At 37.7% G+C, this 23,289-nt stretch overlaps 1 protein-coding gene across 1 annotated transcript in view; it reads left to right on the top strand.

The window, feature by feature from the left end:
- Nucleotides 1-23,289, top strand: part of SLC9A9 (solute carrier family 9 member A9) — a 195,756-nt gene that overhangs the window by 68,341 nt on the left and 104,126 nt on the right. The window contains exons 7-9 of the mRNA XM_061452903.1: nt 9,800-9,938; nt 10,685-10,790; nt 22,112-22,200. Coding sequence (XP_061308887.1) covers nt 9,800-9,938; nt 10,685-10,790; nt 22,112-22,200 — 334 coding nt within the window. The remainder of the gene's footprint in view (nt 1-9,799; nt 9,939-10,684; nt 10,791-22,111; nt 22,201-23,289) is intronic.

Raw genomic sequence — 23,289 nt, forward strand, 5'->3', positions numbered from 1 at the left:
TTCTTCTGTTCCTTCTCTTAATGCTTTGAATTCTTTGTATCATATTACCAGTAGCATGGTCCCAGTTCTGTCCTTCCTCTTGACACCCCTGTTACACTTGACACAGTTACGTGGAACAGTTGAGGTTTGGCTGACCAGTGGCAAGAATGGGGTTCTTTGCTGTATTGCTGACAGAGAGGAGAGAAGGAGAGTAGAACAGGCTACTTGTTTTCCTAAATACAGGGAGGACTGGGCACTTAGAGATTCCTCATGTTGTCTTTGGGAGTGAATTTGGAATGCTGTCTGTGAACACAAATCAGATGCACAACCCTTGAAAGCATCAGTCACAGGATCTTCATATGCAGAGGCCACAGAAAAAAAAGAAAGCTCTGAATATTAAGTGAAAACCTGCTGTATACGTTCTTCCATTGATCAGTAATCTTATATTGCCCCTCCATGCCTTCATTCAGATTCATTCAAGGGGATTTCAGAGAAGACTGTAGTGTACTGTAGTACTGTTAAACCATCTAACTCTCAGGAAGAAGTTGATTTAAACCCCAGAGGAGGGTGATGTGAGTAGGACTATGTGTTTGTGAAGGACAAGGACTAGCTATTATTACAAAGGGAAGGCTGCTATTCATCCCTTGGTATTTCACACCTCAGACAGGTGTAGCGAGTTCTGCTACAATGTTATGAGTCAAACCCTAATGAAGATAATGCTGTCTGGAATAAAATATACATAATTTTCTGTTATTTCAGTCTTGAGCTTCTCCTGAGCAAAATCACGGGCTTTGTGATTCTAAGAAAATTACAATTCAATAAAGGTTTAGTGCAAACTGTTTCTGCTTAATCTCTATGAGTTGCCCATAATAGCAAGGGATTTTTCATAAATAACCAAGGTCTTTGAGAAGTTCTCTAAAGTGTTTGGGTCATATTCTACTTATTTTTAACACCAGTGTAAATCTGGAACAACTGCCTTGAATCATTGGAGTTACTTCAGATACTCATCATTGTAATGGTAGTTTGACGCAGTGTCTTATCTAGAGCGCTCAAGCAGAATGACAGTAAATCATAGCCATTTAGTGGCAATCGGCTGCAGTGTTTTAACGTGTATCACTCAGTGCAGTCAACCATCAGGCTACATCGTTCTATCAACAGGGAGGTAGAATTCAATTGACATAGACAAACGTCACGTTTATTTGCAACAGTGTGGTCACTGTAAAAGACAAGGGTGGTTGAAAGGCTTCATTACCTCATCGTAGAATTATCCCCACAATTTTAGTATGGAAGGGGAGTTTAATTAAGGCCACCCATCTTTCCAGTAATCACCTTCCCTACCTCTTACGGACACACCAGTCAGCTACTTGCTAGTGTGCTCTGATGTTTTATTCTTTGCAGTCCATGTAGACTGTAGAGTATATCATGTCTCATAGTATCATATTTTGCCACTTTTGTACAAATAAACCTGAGCTGTGGATGGAATTAAGCCTCCAAGAGCACATTAAACTCTTTTGCCTACACTCATAGAACACTTGCAATTACACATCAATCCAATTTTTGACTTTTTGAAGACATATATAATTTTCACTGAAAATCCCTATTACAGGGTCTCATCACCCTGAATCGGTGGTAAGGTCACATAAATGGAAGATTGTGTAGATGTTTTTGATAAATATTTATCAGCTCTTAGTAACTTTGGAGACTTGTGGCTCACAGACAAGAAATTAAAGGATAATACAAAAGTAAAGAATGCTATAATGGAGAAGAATAAGCCCCCAACATAAGGACGTGGACCTGTGGGAGCACATCTAATGGAGAGCCATGAAGACGATCAGAGGGCTGGAGTACCTCTCCTTTGAAGACAAGCTGAGAGAGTTGGCCTTGTTCAGCCTGGAAAAGACAAGGCTCTGGAGATACTTTAGAGCAGCCTTCCAGTACCTAAAGGAGCCTTCAAGAAAGCTGGAGAGGGACTTTTTACACAGGCACATAGTGTCAGGACAATGGAAAATGGCTTTAAACTAGAAGAGGACAGATTTAGATTAGACAGTAGGAAAAAAAAAGGTGAGGGTGTTCAGGCACTGGCACAGGTTACCCGGAGAAGCTGTGGCTGCCTCATCCCTGAAAGTGTTTGAGGCCAGGCTGGATGGGGCTTTGAGCAACCTGGTGAGAGCTGTGAGTTAATGATAACTCTCGACAAGAGTACCAGAAGGAGGAAAGCAAAATATAGTTCAGGCTCATAAACAAATGTTACTAATAGCGTTATCAGCACATCTAATTCCCTTAATGGCAAATATATGTTTAAATTTTTAGGATTTCTTTTTGGGTTTTTTCCATTTTCTTTTTGTTCAGGAAACAGTTTTAACTGAAAAGTTTCTTAAGGATTATTGCATTTCTTAAGTGCCTGAAGATGCCTTTACAAAGTATGAGGTACTATTATTCACTGAATATGCTCTGCCTGGGTTGTTTAACTAGCATGCAGCAGATTTGATTCATATAAGAATAGAATAACATATAGGATTTGATAACATGTAGGAATGCTGGAGAGCTTCTTCCTCATTCATTGTTTGTTGTTAACTCAGAGAGTTGGTGGTTTGACAAATCACTGGTTTGTAACCTTTACAGTCATGTTTTCTTTGCAGAAAAATATGTATCTTTTACAGTATCATTCTAATTTATAAGTTCTATTTTGAGTAGGCATAAGAGTAGGCATATCTCTCTCATAAGAGATATGCAAGGCAGAGGAGAAGTTGAGCTCTTCATATTTATACAATAATAATTACTTCTATAGATATGTGATCCTTCATAGTTGATTCTGTGTTTCTAATTCTTTGCACTATAAGCATCTATGCAGTTGATGAAGCACAAAGAGCTCCCTAACTGGGAGGGCAGATTTCAAGCTGCTCTAGATACACAGACCATTTCTTTTCAAGCAACATTTGAAAAGACTGGAAACAATGAGTTGGATTACAGTTCTGGTATCCAGATGAGACAGGATCATAGTTGCAGGCACAGAAATCTGTAAATTACATGCCTTTTGGTATGATCAGCTCCTAAGTAAGGGCAGTCAGATGCTGGTAATAGCATAACACAGAATGTAGCACATACTGTCACAGATGACCCACTATCAGCTGTTTTCTGCTGCTGTGCTTCATTCTTTTTCAAAGATATGGGTCAAGCTTTTTGGAAAAGAGTTGTCAACGGAAAACAACTGTGATATTTTCAAAGAGCTTTATGAAAACTAGTTATTTAGAAGCAATAGAAATGATTTAAGAATGAAACATTCCTGTACCAAGCCTCGGATAAATTAGAGTCTATTTTACTATTAAAGCCTTAGTTTTCTTTTACAAAGAATTTTAAGTCCAAGTTGCTGTTCATCAGGATTTCTTACCTCTCCCCAGAATGAAGTAATGAAAAGACAAAAAGTTAAGATACTTGTACACATACATTAAGACAGCACATACCATTTTTCAGATGCGCAGGGCTAGAGAAGCTCCACACAAGATCGGGTATGACTTCAGGATTGAAACTGTTCATCTCACTGGCCCATTAGGCCATTACTCATTGTCAAGACTATCATCTCACATCTCCTTTCTACATGTCTGTAATGACTACAGGTCTGAGTTGTAATCAGGGTCAGAGGCAGGAGTGTTCCCAGCACCGATGTCAAGAGGGGCTCAAGGAGGTTTCTCCTAGGCACTAGGATATTGGGTTCAACCCCATTGAGGTGGGTGAGATACCAGATAATTTAAAGGCAAAGGTGTTAGAATTTGCAGGGCAAGAATGATATCACCATGATAAAGAGATGTTTTCCAAGGCTTCCTAAGAGTAACGGCTAGGGAGGGAGAGAAGAAGGAGGGAGAATGACAGATTTTTTTGCAGTCTCCGATGTTTGAGGGTAGATGAGAAGTAAGATCTGCATTATGGAAAGTAGCTGGAACATCACAAACTACTCATTATTTTCTCTGACAGTACTGCAAACTGCTGCTGTGTGTCAGCTCGGGTCTGATCACAGAACAAAACTGAAATGGTTACTGGTATGGAAATTATTTATCATTTGCAGCCAAAAATGACTCCTGGTGAGCTAAAATGATTTCTGACTGCCCATGTTAATGGACAGTGTCACTCAAATTCTGCATCTGCTTCGTAATACCGCTGAGAAATGTATTAAGCTATCCAGTTACATCAGGTATGAGAATGCTTTGCGTCACCTAAAAAGGAGCCTAATTCTGAGTGTAGATCTAGCCTATGATATTTTATGTTAAGTGAAAATCTAGCAGAGAGCCTGATTTCCATTTTTTATTTTCATGCAGATGGTGTTTTTCCTCATAAATGGGAAAACTTATGTTTTCCATAAAGTCTGTGACAGCTTTACCTTTCCAGGTTGGCTAGTGCTTTGTCATCTGCCATCAGCTATCCACTTTGGAACTGAGGACAATCCATCCTGAGAAAAGTTTTCATGAACAGTAAAAGTCTTATATATGACAACAGTAAGCTTTAGTTTTGTTCAAAGTAATAAAAATAAAATGTCCTCTAATAGTTTATAAAGTCTGGAAAAGACTAGACAGTCACAAAAGTTAGAACAGAAAAGAGAGGAAGCAAAGAAAAAAGAATAGTGTAATCCCAGCTAAAAGATAGTTTCTAAAATAATACTGGACCTTTTTCTAGAATTAAAACTAATAGCACTGCTAGCAGTGAGCTGAAACTAGGCTGAGTGGAATAAAAACCATAATGTGATGTATTGCCAAGGAGAATAAAGTTTTAGATATCTAGAAAAACGAAGGTTCAGATGCTAGCTACTTGAGCAGTAACGCTGCCACTAGTAACTTTTTTGTTTTGCAGTTCTTATACACATATGAATAGAAAGTTTAATATGTGTATTTCTGTGAAATCCATGTTTCTGAAGCCTTAAATCTCTAAACATTTGCAAATACTGTCAGGAATTAATTCCAGGGAGACAGATTTCTTTATGCAGAAAGATGTACAGAGAACTCATCTATGTTATTTCATTGCACCTTCTGTGCATTTGTGTTGCTTACTGATCAGTGTTTTAAACACATCTGACAGTGAGTTTGTTGTGGGAAATTTTCATCTAGAGGTTCTCTATATAATTTGCCTCAAACTACTGCTACAGCTGGCTGCTTTTACTAGTCCTGAAGTCTTCCTGCACTATCGTGTCTCTTTGCTCTCCCTTAATTGTCTGCAAACCTTCTCTACTTCATATTTGCTTTTGTTGACTTAGCGCACATCCCAAACTTCTTTTATTTGTTTTTATTTTTATAGCTCATCTACTTACACTTACTGTGTGAGAAGCTGTTTTATGAGAAAGCCTTTACCAACATCTAACTTGTCAAGAGAAGGTGTAGGTGTCAGGCGCTATACTTGAACTTTCACATCTGACTTCTAGCTCAAACACTTACATTCTGGGGAAAATTGTAGTTCAGTCCTTTCGTCTTTCTTCCAACACTTTTAGGGAAATACGTAGTTAAAAAGTTGTGTGGGAACAGAAATTGTTTAGTTCAATCCACTTCTCTGAAAGCTCCAAGTTTTCTAACGTAGTGACCTGCCATTTTCTATATGACGTCAGGAAAAAGTAACCTTCTTCCCCTCTTAAAAATAACCTTGAACTTCTGAATATTTTTTCCTGGCCTGCTTTATTTTTCTTAATTAGAAGCTGATGAAATCACCGTGTAGTCCTATAATTATTCAGCACCTGAGGGAGATCCCACTTCATTCAGTGAAGTTATTTTAAGGAATATGTGACCTTCTTGTAATTTCGGATATGAAATTTTTTTTTATTTGTTTTAGATTGTTTCTGATCCTTCTCTGTGCAATATTATGTGGTGCATGATAGTATGGCAAATAGGTCACTGGGCAAAAGGAAGCTCTTAGACTTGGCAAATGGAAAGAAATCTTCTTTCTAAAGATGAAAAGTTGTTTGTGCTATATTCACAGGCTGGGAAAACTTATAGGAAAAAAAAGATACAGGAAGAAACAGATTTTATGAATAAATGATATTTTCCTTAAGCATAACTGAAGATGTAAAAAGTAACCAATTAAGATGTAACTGGAAACATGACTGCATACTTTCTATTGCAATAGCACTTCTGCTTGTCATGGAGACCTTTAGTATGATATCACTATAGAAGTCCATAGAAAGAAACATTCTTCATCATGCTGAGCTTTCATCCTAAAATGATCTCAACAGATGAGAGAGGAAAGAAACGGAATCATCCGCATGGTAAAACTGACACAAGCTGTTAATCCTTCTTTCTGTTTCAAGCAAAAGCTACCAGCCTAACTTGCAATTTGTTGTATAAATACATATTGCCTAGATTTCCTTTTTATAAAAGCTAGGAAAGCACTTAACCCTGTCCACTGTTATTTGGTCAAGGAAGCACAGAAGAACTGGAAAGAAAAAGGGACCTGTTAAATAGTTTTCTAATATAGAAAGTGCAGGATAATCCCTATAAGAACCAGCAAAGGACCTAAGTAGTATCCGTAGCTCCAACCTCAAGGAGAGACAGAGGTAACCAAACTTACACATAGACAGTAGGGACTGGGGCAGGTGTTGTGAGATATGTCAGTCAAGCATTCAGTGAGGAACCAACAAAAAACCTTTTATTCCTACCCCTCCACTCTATATCATAATGGGTGGCCAATAAAGCATAACTTTTTATTAGTTCTGTTCATTTATCAATCTTTGAAAATAATTTCCTACTGCATTTATATTCAGGATTTGCTTAATCCAACTCCGATACAAATTTAGGGCAATAAACCCACCTTTTTCTTATACTAGGTCAACGATTAGCCCCTAATAGTTAAAAACTAAATACCGTTTCAAATTTAGTATCAAACTCTGACATACTGCTTGTTAATGAACTGTGATAAGCCCCTTTTGTCTCAGGCACAGGTAGCAGAAATGGCAAGTCATGCAGCATGTTTCTTGAATTGCTCTCTGAGGAAAAGAAGAGTAGAGGCACTTTACTTTTAATTATGGTTCTTTCTAGTGTTAAACTCTGTAATTTTGGTTTTAGATCAAATAATTGGCTTGGCAGGAAGTACTGTTGAAATACAGCATATATATAAAAATTATCAGGTAAATTAGTATGTATTTTAGATGGTTGAAAGGGTTAAAAGTTAGTGTTAAAGAAGAAACATATTTAGAACAAGAAATTATAGCTCTAGTACAGAACAATGCAAAATGAAAAATAGAACTAAATACTCTTTGAGCTGCAGGGAAGCCTGGGTTCTGGAAAGATTTAGACCAGAAACCACAGTTAGCATAATGAGCATATGTTGTGTTATGATGCTTTTAAAAAATCATGGGGTTTGGGGGTATATTGAGTAGAAAATTTTCCCAGTGAGAATGAATCACTTCATATTTGTTCCTGAAATAGCTACATTAGGAATAGGATGCTTTCTTCTTGTTTTCTCCATACCTGAAAGATGTTGCTAAACTGGAGAGCAAACTGGAACTCTAACTGGTCTTAACAAAGTCAACTTTCCTTGCCTTAAGGTTAACTTACTTCATATGAAGTATCTTAACTTTATATTAAGTATATAATATAAAGTCAGTTAATGACTATGGCTTACATTTGACTACTAAACTTTTACTCCGTATCAAGCCGGGGGTGGTTTTTTTTGGTTTTGGGTTTTTTATTTGTTTGTTTTTTCTCTTATTACTGAGCATCCCTTCCATAGGCAGAGCCCATCAATATAATAGAATAAATTTTCCTTGATCTTACAATGTAGTCAAGTTGACCTCTCTGAATTCACCACTCAATACTTGCAGCAGCACCTGTGGCACAACAGATCATTTCTGGATTTATAATTCACTAAGTAATACAGAACAGCAGCTGTATACTTATTTGGGGCAAATCAGAGAACGAAGTGGCTGCTTTGTGGTCAAGACACGCCTAAAAGTTTTAGGTATTACAGTTCCAGCTACGCTACCAAATAGTTTCAACTTTAAATAACTGACTAAACCAAAGCCCTCCCTAAGTACACAAAATACACTCAGTAAATTAGACTGCAAAGATACAGTTTCACAGCTGATAGCATTTCCTTTGATAAAACTATTCCATCAGTTTACAGAATGTATCTATGACTTAATACAATTCTTTATTTCATATGGGATCTTCTGCAATACATTTTGAGTAGGACAGAGACAATAAACATTTCAAGAATCATCTGAAGGCAAGAAAAGCAAAGAATTAGAACTGACCCCTGATCTGAGAGAGTCACAATTGAAAGAGGGCTGAGAATTTAGATAGAACATGTTGTTAATTAGCATTTCCTCTGGGAAACATATTTTATGTACTTATATTAATAGCACTTTCTGCTACAAATCATCTCACTACTTTTTGTAGTGGTGCTAATCAGCGTAACTGGAGATACCAGATTTTGGTGCTATGTAATTTCTGTTTGTTGTGGTTTAAGCCCAGCCAGTAGCTCAGAACCATGCAGCTGCTCTCTCACTCCCCCATTCTCCCCCCAGGACACTGTTGTAGAGGATAAATATTCACCAGTCATTTTTAGTAGTGCTCCATCATATGCCTTTAGCATCCTTGTGCCTTTTTTACAGACTGAAAGCATAAGATCTGTTTTCACATGTCTTCATCATTCCTAAATGAATTCCTAAATTAATGCAACTTTTTAGAAAATCCTCCATACAGAGCTTCATCTCCAAATCTCATCTCCAGATGGAAGACATCAGACTCCAGGGATCAGAGTCTTAATATGCAAGAGTTTAAAATATTCAAACCATTTTTAAGATTCTAAATTTTTAATGCTTAAAATACCAATCATTTTCCAGCAATCCAAGCTGCTTTCTGGAATCCAGTGCCAAGCTGACTACATTTTCTTTGACAACAAACATAAAAGACCTACAGTACTGAAAGCAACAGAACCACAAAGATCTAAAATGTTGCTCAATTAGTTTGGGAGGCTTAGAACTATTTTGTGTCTGTTAAATTTAATGTTTTGACAAGAAAAAAAAGGCATACATACTTTGTGTTACTAGTATTCTAGGCAATAGCTGACTAGAGGCAAGTAACAGCTCTGAAACTGAAAAATGCTTTAGTGCACACCCTTCCCTTTGGTAGCATCATTTCCTGTTCAGAAGTACTCTCTCTTAATGGCTGTACCCAGGACTGGGATACAGAAGGTGACCTTTGCCAACTGCAGCAGTTTCTTTCTGTGGGACAACGTTCCTTCTGCCCACAAGGTTTACTACTGGTGAGCTCTTGATAGGGTTTCAGCTCTATTTATGAAGCTCTATTTATATCAAGAAGGGAACTATTAGATCGTTTATGACAAGATTGCTGTGCAGATTTGGTACCTACTGTGATTTGTGTCACCCATTTGAGCCTCAGCCATAAAGCTGCACTTTTTATCAAGAATATTTGTGAATATATAACTGCTCTGAAGACATATGACCAATAAATAATTCAAAGTTATTTATGTTCCCTGCAATTTTCTTATACACCTACCACCTTTTCATGTTTAGTTGGCCTAGAAACAATATTTTTATGGCACTTCTAAAACAAAAATGTTTACTGACTGGCAATAGATTACTGATTTCCACTGTGATACCTTGAAAATAAACTGGTCCATCCACCCCCTTAGTCTCCATCTGCTTCTCTCTCAAATCTGCCATTATGCATTAAGAGAGACAAGAAGCCTTGAGAGATGCCTTGTTTTGCATTTTGAGTCCCTAAGATGTCCATTTTCAATTATTCATTCCAAAATCATAGCAATGTGATTGACTTAATTATTCCCTTTTCTCTCCCTCTCCCCCATCCCTTCATTTTCTTTTCAGCTCCATATCCATTTACAGTCCTAAGGAGAATCCTAACACGTTTGATGCTGCTGCTTTCTTCCAGTCAGTGGGAAATTTCCTGGGAATCTTTGCTGGATCATTTGCCATGGGATCTTCTTATGCTATTGTCACAGCTTTAATATCCTTTATGGTTTGTTTTCAGAGAGAAAATCTATAGATGCTCAAAAAAATGTGTGATGTCTAAGACTGAACATCCTTAGTTTGAGACTTAACCTTTCCTCTGGTGATTCAAGACTTCTCAAACAAATCATGAAATCATAAATTGCCAGGAAAGTTCATTTGTCAGAAGCCACAAAGAATTTTTTTTTCAACATTAGGCAAGACTCTGGTCTTTATTTTACTATTTCTAAATAATTAAATTTTTAGGGAAGTGTTTTGAAGTACTTTGAGGTTAAAACACTAGACTACAAATCCAGATTGTCAGTTTATCTAAGTTAGAAATAAAAGGCATATCTGTTGTCCTGCATTTTTACTGTAAAATACAACTGTGGAAAGAGCAGTGATTTTCATGTTTCTTGCATTGATGCAAAGGTAAATAAATGCCAGTTTGTTTACAAAACTGGAAAAAAATTACTTACTTTTCCCTTTTACCTGTGCAAAGAATATCAAATGCAACCAGTGACGTATTAATTCAAAACTCACAAAAGTACTTGAAATAGCTGACTTTTAGAATTCACCTGTTTAAAACCTCCACTGGATTTTCCTCTTTAAGATAATTTAGAAGGTGTGCAGTTTTTCCTGAACTCAACATGGATAGGTGGTGTAGGGGGGTAGCTTGCTTTCTTTCATCCTTCATCAGGTTGGGGGCAATTTTCACTTACAAAACATTTGGGATTTTATTCTTCCTTAGTAATCTTTTAGCACTTGACAAAATTTACAAAGCTGTGTGAATTTCCTATGTTGGAAACAGGTCTGTTTTTCCTCCTGTCCTGGAGTGCCTTCTTGTCAGCAGAAGCTGCTGGTCTTACAGGTAAGTATTGCATCATACCAAATAAAAGCAGTTTCATAATATGCCTCTAGTATGGGAAAATGGTACCTTTATTTTGGGCATGACATCATACATAAAGCTTCTAAAACCCAGTTACTATATGGAAGATAATTTCGTCTTTAAGAACAAACCTGTAGAAAAACTGAATAGCTCTTCCAGACAGACTTACTAGAGAAGGCTGAAGTCCTCAGTCTTTTTAGCTTATGTTCCTTACATTGTCCCGTTCCCATTAGTCCCACTATGAATCTCACTATTTTCTGCCCAGCTATAGGACCAAAGCTGTCGGTAAGCCCTAGGGAGCAAATACGCAGTGCCAGGTGACTGTCAGAGATTGTGTGCTCCTCTGCATGCACTGCCTGTCCTGGTCTCTCCTTTTTTCCATCAACGACTAAATGTTGGACAGGGCCATCCTCATTGATGGGCAGGGCCATCCTCAACACTGCCAGTGCGTTGCAGCCATCTCTGGATGGGTTTTGGTTTTGTTTTTTAGGGTTTTTTTAAATCACCTTGTTCAGTGCACCTATATAAACACCTTTTGCAGCAGGAGGGGTGCAGTCATGTCCCAGTAACAGGTAGAAAGACTTGCGATCTGATTGTTTTTTTCATTAACAATGAAAAAAGTAGAAAGGAGTTGTACAATCCCAGTCAAGTACATACCCAGGGACTGCATTACAGAATCCACAGGAGTTTAAGTAAAAATTGAAAATGGGTCTAGTTTACCTAGATGGCAGCCTATTGTATAGTTTCATTTGAAAGAACAAAGTTGGTAAGACCCTGGTCATTTTAACGTTCTTGATGCTGTCATCTCTGAAATCTAGTGCTCTAATTAAAGTCAGGGAAAGGCAGGGGAAGAAAACTGCTTAATGGAGTGTTAATGCAGCCCATGCTGTTTTGTTTGCAAAATTGTTCAAAGTTCTTTGAAGTCAACAGTCATATTTTTACTGGCTTTTATGGAGCCAGCTTGTTACTTTTTTAATATTAGCCACACAATCTTACTATTTCCAAATGGTTATTAACGTCTGCATCTTAGGCAACTTTGCCTTATTAAATATACAATTCTGCATCCTGCTTACTGCCAAAATCTTCAGGGCAATGAATAAAAAGAGAGGCACATGGACTAAACAAAAGGGTGATATTTCATCACATGGATGAAAATCTGATACCAGCTGAAATAAAAGTCCATTTTCTGTTTTGACAGCTCTGTGCTAGTTTGGGCTGAATAGCCGGTATGGGGCTGTGTTTTGGATTTGTGCTGGAAACAGTGTTGATAATTCAGGAATGTTTTCATTGCTGCTGAGCAGTGCCTACACAGAGCCAAGGCCTTTCTGCTCCTCTCCTCACCCCACCCCATCATCAAGTAGACTGAGGGTGCACAGGGAGTTGAGAGAGGACACAACTAGGACAGCTGACCCCAACTGATCCAAGGGATATCCCATACCATATGATGTTATATATGAAATAACCTAGCATATAAAGCTGGGGGGGAGAAGAGGAAAGGTGGAAGACATTTGAAGTGATGGTGTCTGTCTTCCCAAGTCACCTTTATGTGTGATGGAGTCTGCTTTCCTGGAGATGCCTGAACACCTGCCAGCTGATGGGAAGCAGCAAATGAATTCCTCGCTTTGTTTGTGTGCACAGCTTTTGCTTTACCTATAAACTGCCTTTATCTGAATCCATGAGTTTTCTCTTTTGACCTTCCCCCATCCCACCAAGGGAAGGTGAGTGCGCAGCTATGTGGGGCTTAGCTCTTAGTTGCCCACTGGGGTTAAACCACAAGCCCTTAAAAATGTGACTTGATTACTACACAAAAATGGAAGCAAAGAAGGATGATAGATAATCACTTGCCCCTAACTGGGGGTACTGACTTCCTAATCCAATGACATCCAGGGAAAGTCTGTTTAAAAATACATTCCTAGAAGAAAACAAGGATGCTATGTTTCAGCAAATGCACAACTGAGAAGTTATACATTATACCCAAAAAGTGGATTTGTAAGGGAAACACTAATATCTTTCACAGCCTGCACCAAAGGTAATTTCCATTTCTTGGGCATAGGAACAGACTGTATGTCCAGCCAAAAAAATAATTGGCGTGCATTTTTTGTGTATTGCAAATGTGATGACGGACAGCATAGTCTCTCCTGGTAGTCACTCTGGAAAGCTATTCCTTTCTCTTTTCTTTTGCGATCTATAAAATATCTGAAAGGAAAAACTTAATTATTAAACACCACAGATGGGAAGAAATTTTAAATTAACAGAGGAAGAGCCAAAGAAAGAGATTGGAATCAAAGTAAAGTTATAACTTAAGCAAAAAAAAAATAGAAAATTGTTGGGAAATTTATCTATTTCTTATAAATAAAGGACTTGATGTAAGCATAAAAAGCAGAAGTGCTCTGCCAACACACAGATTCCAAGGAAAAATATCAAGTCCTTTTTGGGTCTGTCACTAGCCTTTTTTGCATGGGTGTGTTCTGAGTTTCAGGTAGCAGATTGTTCAATTTAATCATACTTTTGTGAGAAGGCAAAGTTTAATCTTGAAAGTTTCATCAGTTGAGTCTTTCTAATTTAGTTTCTGTGAAAGGCTTTTGTTAGAAGCTGTTAGAATTGAAAAAAAAAAACTTCATGGAGCCTTTTTTGTAGCTTCAAAAATTCAAAGCGGGATTTTGCAAATGCATTGATTTTATTAGCACTGTGCTAACACTACACTTCAGAATGGTTATTTTTAGTTGTCTGGTTTAACCAAGTTTTATATTGCTCTCATCTCTCAGTCTCATCTGAAATAGCTCGAGCTGCTCTCCTTTCAAAATATTACTTTAAACATCCAGTTCAGCAGGAGAATTACTGTACTGGTTAAGAAATCTGTGAAAATGCAGTTATTGTGTGCAGTCTCCCACATTGGTATGTTATGTATGAAATACCTGTTGCAGAAGGTGTGGGGAGCCCAGGAAAAAGGCTGTTATCCTTCTGAACACAGCTCTTAATCCGCTGACTATCATTTCCAATCTTTTCCAGCTTACTCCCTTTGTCTCCCTTAATGCATACATCTAGTTTTACAGACAAGTGTATTTATCCTCAAAAGTAATTATTAGAAGTAAGAGCGCATCATAACCATGCAACACTGCTTGACCACTCTATTCAATTAACTAAATTCCTAGTTTGTAGTCTTTTAACTTCATTAGACTTGCTTCAAAAATTAACTTGATCCATTGTACACTTATGCCTATACTTCTCTTCATTTTCTTCATCTTTAAAAGATTAACACTAGACATAGATATTTCCCTGTAGCTATTAAGTAATATAATTGCAAAATAATTTATTCTTATAATGCTTTCCACACTAGTTCTTCAATCACTATGAGTCGTTTGAAGTCTAATATTGACATATGTCATAATTTATAAATCATAGGCTATACTGGCTTTGTGTAAGTATAGTAGGTGGTGGTGCTCACTTGTTTAGCTTGCAGATTTTTAAAATAAAGTACAAATGGAGAGTAGAGGAAGTGGACATTTCATAAAATATTTTATTCCTCTACCTTAAGATATCCCATGATATAGAGCACACAATGTATGCCCTGGCCCTTGTTGAAAACTGGATGTGATCAAACCAAAAAATCAAAATAAAAATCTGGGATGACTGCACAATTATTGTTACACTGATAAATGTAAATTCTAATTTAATGTTGTGGTTATTAATCTTATAGCGATATCATCAGGCTGTGATATATGCATGATGAATTGATTCTGATAGAGTAGAATCTAATTTGTGCACTTCCTGATTTGCCCTGAAGTATATCATAGAATCATAGAATAGTTAGGGTTGGAAAGGACATTAAGATCATCTAGTTCCAACCCCCCTGCCATGGGCAGGGACACTTCACACTAAAGCATGCCACCTGACTGCGGAGCAAAGTTGCAATAATAGAGTATTATAGTAAGGTCAGTGTTGCTTCAACATTCAAAATTCATTGCGGAGTATTTACTATCAGGCTCTTAAAAAAAAATCATAAATACTTTGTCATTAGTCTGAGAAAGATTCCATGATGTGCATGGTCATTTAACGTTCACCCCAGTTAGACCTTCTCCATCTACAACTGTTTGAACTATGTAGCCATTCAAATAAAAAGAAACAAATATACCTTCAAAAAAGCACTCAAATATATGTATGTGAATTTATTTGCATGTATGCAATTAATAAATGCATACTTCAAAGTCATGTAGAATCTATCAGTGCAAAAGCAGCAAAAGTATGGCCAACCACCTCTAACTTTTACATGCCAAAGACTTGTGCTATGAAGCCAAGAAAGATCTTGAACAAAAAAAATCTTCGGTGGGTTCATCTTTTTTTCCTTTACTGGTTTTCAGAGCCCAGACCAAAATTCTTGTTTTCTGATCATTGTAAAGGAAATAGCTTGTGATAATAAATTACTGCTGCTTCCTTACCTTCAGCAATTCTTGTCTGAACATTTTGTGATATATTTCTGACATTTGCCTTCTCATTCAGGGGCTCACAGGAGCACAGAGGATACCTAGTGAGAAAGCTTTTCTTCCAAAAAAATGTTAATAAGCAGCAGCTTATTATGACTGATATACCCAGGACAACTCTGAAGATCTGGTCTCTCACTGGGGCAGTTTTGTGCTACCTTTGTATCTTCCCTTATTTAAAATGTTGTGACTGGTTATTCTTGTATCACTCTCAGAAGGGATCTACCCAAACATTTCTGACTGCGCTGCGAGCATAATGCAGGCTGGTACCTGATTGGCTTTAGTTCACAGAGCTGACATAATTCAAGAACAGGAAGTTATTCTGGGTTTTAAATTGTAAACTTTGTGGTTTTCTTTCCTTTCTTCATAAGTAATATGCCATGTTGTCTCATACAGAGAAGTAGACAGGCTTCTCCCAGCAATGAGGGTGATTTGACCTTGGCTTCTAGGTCAAAAGGAAAGAGACCTCAACTGCCTTAAGCTGTAGTTCTGCCATCCCCGGAGGGAAGGATGAAATTTAGGTCTAATTAGATAGATATTAGCTATTTTTAGATATCTATTCATAGATAAATAGATAGCATGAGGACTGCTGTGTAGATTTGGGTGACAACTGGGCTAGATTGCTATGAGTTACTAATCTGTTACTTGCCTACAGACCTTCAGAGATGGCTCTAAACTCAGGTGGACTCTTTACTTCAGAGGAAGCTCTAGACATACTATGGTGACATATAAGCTAGATCCAATAACCTGTGTAGTTTCAGTTATCCCATTCAACAGCATCACTTGACCAGTCTATGCGCATATTTGAGTTAGTGCTTGGCTTTGACTAATTTAGGTCCTGTTGTAGAGACATCCTTTTAGGACAGTAAGAGAAAAAGAGAAAGGTGTTTTTTAGAGAAAAGTACATATTCCAGCACGGAGCTCTAACTGAGATCAATGATCAGTTGTATAGGAGTGAAGCCATACTGCTGGTGAAAAGGCTAAGGATAAAGAGGTAAGCATTCAGTGTATCTAGAATAAAACCTGTTATGTCTCAGCATAGGAGTTCCAATCCAAATTGAATTCAGCAATTCAGTTCTGGTTACAACAGTACAACACTCAGGTCTCGCTTGAAGCAGCCAGGTGCAATACCAATGATCAGCCCTCATATGAGGGCCTAAAAAACTCTCTCAGCTCTGTCTTTTGTTGCTTTAAGTCACTTCAGTCACTTCGACATAAAATCAATCTCAGACAACTCCAGAGATAAAAGCTTCATGAACAAAGAACCAGCTTTGGTTCTGCATTGGTGCAGGTCTGGTGAAAGAAACCTTAAATCTTTGCTTTAGTATCAAGAAAATGATTTGTCACACTTCATACCCTCAGTGAAAACAGACTGAATAGGGATATTGTTGCTACTGGGTTTATAGCCTTATTATTGCAACAATTTGATGCAGAACACAGTGCCTCATTTCCTGCCACTCACAAAATCAGTATGCACTGGGATGTGCCCAGTAACTTCTGTAAGGATACTCTGACATAAAATATGACTCCAAAGTAAACGTTATCTGACTTAAATAATTTCTCTATTACCCAGTACTCATTATTCTCTTTTTCACATATTTCACTGTCACTGATGAAAGACTAGTTTTTGTTGCTTGTTTTACTGTGGCATTTGCAGAATATTATGCATCATTAAAAATGCATCTCTGAAGCTCTGGAATGCTTCAAATTTGGGATGAAAATCAGTCAATTTACCTATAGATCTTTTGAAATGGAGTTATACATTTCACCCACTCCCTTGTTAGATGGAGATCCGATCGTTTGTTTGTTCTGAGTTGTTTTTTTTTTTACCACTAAAAGACCTGACAGCTGGAAACATAATGTCAGTTTTATTCTCTTAGATTAGCAAATTCTGAAGTTTAAATTGTGGGCAGCCACTTCCAGGTTTGCATTAAAAGCACACAGTACCTGCTGGCCTTCTATGACAAAAACCAAACCTTTTTACAGTTTCTCTCTTAGCACTAGATATTGAAAAGCAAGGGTATGTTATATTTTGCCTATTTGTAAAATTATCCAAACCAAGATTTGTCTTTTGGAGACAACATAGGAATTGGTTTTAGATTAACACTTGTAAATTAATGTTTACACTATCATGCTAATGTTCACACTGCCAGCAAAATGCTTTTAAAAATACAAGTTACTCCTTTATCCTATATTATCTTTTGATATTACAAGCTTTCGTTCTAACAACAGTTTCAACTACAAGTATTTGGCAAAAGTAACGTATGAATAATTTCTCTAGTTGTATTAACAACCTATCACTAGTTCTCTGTGTTGCAAGAAGAAAAAAATAATGTTAGGATTTTATTTCTAATAAAACCTTTTCAAAGAGTTTGAGTTGCAGGTGAAAGTTTATCATGACTATAATCATTTTATTGTGAGTTAGTGAAAAAATTCACTAACTTCACTAATAAACACAAGCAGCTGTATTGCACTTAACAAGCAATCACACATTTCCATTATAAATGTTCCCTGCTTATTTTAGGTTAGTAATTAAATAAATCAGCAATTATAGAACGAAGTATCTTAGTAATTGCTAAATTTGCCACTTAAAAATGAAACAATGTGACAGCACTGAAAATGTGAGCTAAGTCTCCACATCCCAAAATTATAGCACTGAGCAATAAGAACCGGTCAAAGGACCATCTCACTTTATCCACCTCCCTGCATCTAATAAATACTTTCTGTTTCCAATCTCAATATTATCATGTTTGGTCTTACCTGTTTCTCTGTGAAAGAAAGCCTGCAATAATTTAATTACCTAATTAATCTGCCATATGCCATTCATACAATATTTAGATACCCAGCTAACTTTAAAATCCAGCTTTGATAGCCTTATGAAGAGAGCCAGGTTGTTTTTTCCTTCTAACGAAAAAGTTGTGGTTTTGCCTCTTTAGGTACTTCTCTATCCTTTGTTGTTGCATTAACATGTAATTGGTCATTACTTTTAAGCAATCATTTTTATGGCAATGCATTACAAACAATTTTCTCCAAGCCTTTTAATGAACCATTCATTGTGAGAGGCATGGCTGGTGCATATTCAGCCTTCAACTGCTGCAATTGAAATATTCCACTGCATTCCCCCGGTCTTCCCTGGAAACAGGGTATCTGGTTTCTACACTTGCATAATTGCACGGTTCAGATCATTTATTCCTATTGTAAAATTAGATTTAAGCTACTTTATTCTTCATGTCACTCAGTTCTCTCACTACCTCTAACTAACAGTTTCTTAGCAGTCAAAAACCATTTTATAATCATAGTGGAACTTAATAGTCAATATTAAAAATGCAAGACTTGGCATGATGATTCATCTAGGAGAAACTAAATCAGAAACTCTTATCTCCAGTTGTGTTACTGAGCCCAGTGATACTTAGCAACATTACTGATTGGCTGTATTTTTTTTTACTGAAATTTCATTGTTTGAGCATCCCATTGCACATTATTAATGCCTTGAGAATTTTTAAACTCCCCAGATCAGTTCTGCACAATCAAATACACTTACTGAGAAAAAAGATTTAGATGCATTGAAAAGAACAATTAGACCTCAGAAAAACATGATCTTCCTGGAATGTATTTAGGAAGTAACAATCTCACTACTCCCCACATTGTGAAGAAAAGTCTTAGTGTAGTTATAAAAAATAAATATCAAAACAGACATAAGAAAATAAATATTAAACAACAAAGGCACAGAAGTTAAAGCTCAGCGGAATTTCTCTTGGCTACAGAGACTGTGTTCTGTAGAAGTAGTACAGGTAAATTTACAATATAAAGAGAACCCAGAAGCAAAGATGTCCATTGTGGTTTGTGGGGGGAAAAAACAGATTTGCTTTCTCATTTTCTTTCTGATGGCAGTTATCCCTTGTGCCAAATTCATCTCAGAATTTTTTTATTCCGTACTTTTTTCTTCCATCAAAGGCATATTATGCCAGGCTTCAGTTCTTCCCAGAAACAAGAGGGGCTTGCAAGTAAAGGAAGTTGGATTTTATTGGACAATACTTTCATGATTAGCAATCCAAAGAGAGTCAGAAATATAAGAAAAGCATGGTAAGGTACTAATTACTTTAACTGATATGTGGCAATGTGTAGTACACACACACACATTCACACACTCCCCTCAATGAAGTAGTTTCAGCGTTGTCTAAATTTTTCCTTCGCCATGTTTCCTTATCTGTACAATGCTTTAGGGGAGGAGGATAAACCTGTTAAAGAACTTACTGAGGCACCAGTACTTTCCCCTGATACTTGCTCAGCACATTACCATCCATTTTTTCCTGTGACCATGTGAAGCCTGGCCTGCTTCTATTAATCCTTTTGAAGTAGCAGATTGTTTTATATCAGGTTTGCTATGCTAAAGCCTGCAGCACTGTAGATTCTGCCCCCTCACTGAGCCTCTTCTTGACAGCCTTTGTAAATTCAGGAGAGTCACCATCCTGGAGCAGATGGAGGAAGCCTTACCCAATTTCAAGTCCAGGACTGAAGGCACAGACTGGGATTATTTTCACAATTGTAATTCATGCTTTTTGCTTTCAGTACTGGTTTATATGTTTTGGTTCATGCTAATTTAACCCAATAAATGCCTAGAAAGCTGCTGCATATTACAAGGATGGATATTGCCTAAACCCGGATGGGTATCTTTTTGCTTTCTTTATCGCCTCAGTGTGTTTCCTTGGATTCATCAGTGTTATCTCAGTACAAGTGAGCAGCCTAGGAGCTAAATATTTCCTAACAATTTGCAGAGCAGCCCATGAGGAAGCAGAACTAAAATGCTAATTAGAGCTCACAGGGGAAGCAGTGAATAGAAGGGCTGAAAGGCACAAGAGCTAAAGCACTGTGGGATGGATGGCAGAAAACTGGCTATATGTGAACCCCAGAGATCACAGGTGTGCAGTGATCACACTGCAGTCTGGCTTTGCGTAAAACCAGTCATTGTTCTTCTGCTCTTTTTGCAAAACTAGACAGAAACTGAGCAGAACTTGCATGCTCCACATGCTTCAGGAAATGCATGTGGAGGTTTCCAGGGGAATGATGATTGGAATGGACACGAACAAGCCCTGAGCTGTTGCGTAAATAATTGTCTATGTAGACATGCCCCAAGTTTAAGGAAAGCATAGAGCTTTCTTTCTCCATGGGCATTTATGTATGATTACTGGTGATACATTTTGCTTGTTTGTTTTCTATTTTCTCCCTGTGTGGGTTCCTCCTGCCTTACCAGTGTCCGGAACTCACACAAAATTGCAGTTACACTCTTATCAGCTACTTTAATTATAATACTGCATTACAGTGACATTACTCCATGATTCTAGTGAACTAGAACCAGGGCCAGAGAGGAAGTTTTAAAAAGTAAGAAATATCACTACAATACAGAGTCATTTTTCCTGACAAACCTGCTGCCCTTCTCCTTAAGACCTTCCAGAAGCTGGGAAGTATAATTACTGCCACATGGCTATAGAAATTGACCTAGTCATTCTGTGCAAAGTATCTCACAGTTGCCATAGTATCACTTTATGAGCAATGTTGTGTTGTCTGCCTTGCACACTGTTACACACAGTTTATGATAAGGCTAAAAATCAGGCACAGACTGAAATGACTTTCCCTGATTTCAGCCATTTTGGACCAATATTACATTTTTTTTAAATGTAAGAAAATTATTTTTGGCTTACCAGTCTCTGCCAAAATTTTCCAAAAGTCCTTCATGTTATGATTATGTTAGTCTTGCCTAACTGTCAGATTATGGTCAGATGCTACCATGTATTAATTAAAAGAAATTTTCTACAGTTTTAGCCAAATACATAGCAGTGGAATGTGTGATGGACCATGTAGAAGACTCAAGACCTTCCTGACTTTTAGCAAAGAAAACAAAAATCTAGTTTGTTTGAAAGATGCCTTATAAAACCATGCCAAGTGCAAGATCCTGCACCTGGGTCAGACCAATCCCAGGCACAGCTACAGGTTGGGCAGAGAAGAGATTCAGGGCAGCCCTGCGGAGAAGGACTTGGGGGTGTTGGTCGATGAGAAAATGAACATGAGCTGGCTTCAGTGCGCGCTTGCAGCCCAGAAAGCCAACTGTATCCTGGGCTGCATCAAAAGGAGCGTGACCAGCAGGTTGAAGGAGGTGATCCTGCCCCTCTACTCTGCCCTCAAGAGACCTCACCTGGAGTATTGTGTGCAGTTCTGGTGTCCTCAACATAAAAAGGACATGGAACTGTTGGAACAAGTCCAGAGGAGGGCCACGAGGACGATCAGGGGACTGGAGCACCTCCTGTATGAAGACAGGCTGAGAAAGTTGGGGCTGTTCAGTCTGGAGAAGAGAAGGCTGCATGGAGACCTCCTAGCAGCCTTCCAGTATCTGAAGGGGGCCTATAGGGGTGCTGGGGAGGGACTCTTCATTAGGGACTGTAGTGATAGGACAAGGGGTGATGGGTTCAAACTGAAACAGGGGAAGTTTAGATTGGATGTAAGGAAGAAGTTCTTTACTGTGAGGGTGGTGAGGCACTGGAATGGGTTGCCCAGGGAAGTTGTGAATGCTCCATCCCTGGCGGTGTTCAAGGCCAGGTTGGACAGAGCCTTGGGTGAGATGGTTTAGTGTGAGGTGTCCCTGCCCATGGCACGGGGGTTGGAACTAGATGATCTTAAGGTCCTTTCCAACCCTAACTATTCTATGATTCTATATCTTAAAGTTCTTTTCTTATAAAATGCTACTAACAATCTAATTAACTTTTTTATGCAGCCTTTTGGAAAACTTAAGAAAACAGAGGCAGCTAACTCTGGTTTTCTCTCCGAATTTAGGTATTGTTGCAGTCCTTTTCTGTGGAGTCACACAGGCACATTATACCTACAACAATCTGTCGCCAGATTCCAAAATGAGAACTAAACAGGTATGACACAGAAATAACTGACTTTGTGTCTTCAAATGGTGTAAGGGATGCTCAGAGGTACTGGAATGTATCTGGGATGGTCTTCATTATTAATGCAAAGGAAGAGGCTTATGTTTTCATTAGGGGAGATTTTGCCAAGAAAACAGTAACAATTTTCTGGATAAGCAAAAAATACAAGAATCTGTTCTTCCCAAGAGACCTGAAATGTTAGTTGAGGAGATGAAGGGTAAGGAAATAACAATTTATGCTAGTTTTCAGTACAAAAATGCTGTGAAGTTAAGGAAATCAAAGAGCTCCAGTAAATCAGAGAGAAGTGGTATAAGAGACTGAATCCATGTGGATTTTTTGCAAAGGGACTGTATAAACTGCAGCCTAGCCCACAGACATGAGCAATGACATAATTTATTTTCTGCCTCATTAAAAATCTGACATAACTAGAAAGATAATGACTTTTTTCTGTTGTCCTATTTAGTTTAAAGAACGGAGAAATTTGGGCATCCATTTTTTGTTTGTACAGGTGACTAGTCCAATTGTAATTATCTTTTTAAAACTGGGGGCTGTTCTCAGTACTAGATATATGGCATTGCAATATTCAAAATGCTTTTCAGCACACGGGGTAATTTTAGACTACTTCATCATTACCTAGATCCTGTAAGAAGTCATTTAAATGCAGTTTTCTTCCCTTTTAATGTTGACTCGTATGCCCCAAGAAGCCTTGGTTGGACAAACTCTATCTCCTAGAACTAAATGGAAACATATGGTCTGTGACTAGAATTTTCATGATTCTATCTGGTACCTTTTTCAGCAATTCCTCTGTTTTAAGCATTAGAAATTTTACTTATAAAATCTTGCTGGCTCTTTTACATCCCAATTTAATAAAAAAGTACAATTTTCTAACAAAAACAGATTGACAGAAAAAAAAAATACTGGCCAGAGTATCAGTTCAACTGTCAGACTCTCTCAGATTTTAAATCACCAAAGCAGTTTCTGGTCAGTACTTCTAGAATGTACTGTTACCTATTGAACAGGATTGCATTTCTTCATACCAGCAGAGACTGATGTTTCCAAAAGCATTCCAGCAGAAAAAAT

This window comes from Pezoporus flaviventris, unplaced genomic scaffold, assembly GCF_033815535.1.
Source record: "Pezoporus flaviventris isolate CSIRO_AGI_PZ_B2104156 unplaced genomic scaffold, CSIRO_AGI_Pfla_v1 ptg000013l, whole genome shotgun sequence".
NCBI classification, from domain to species: Eukaryota; Metazoa; Chordata; class Aves; order Psittaciformes; family Psittacidae; genus Pezoporus; species Pezoporus flaviventris.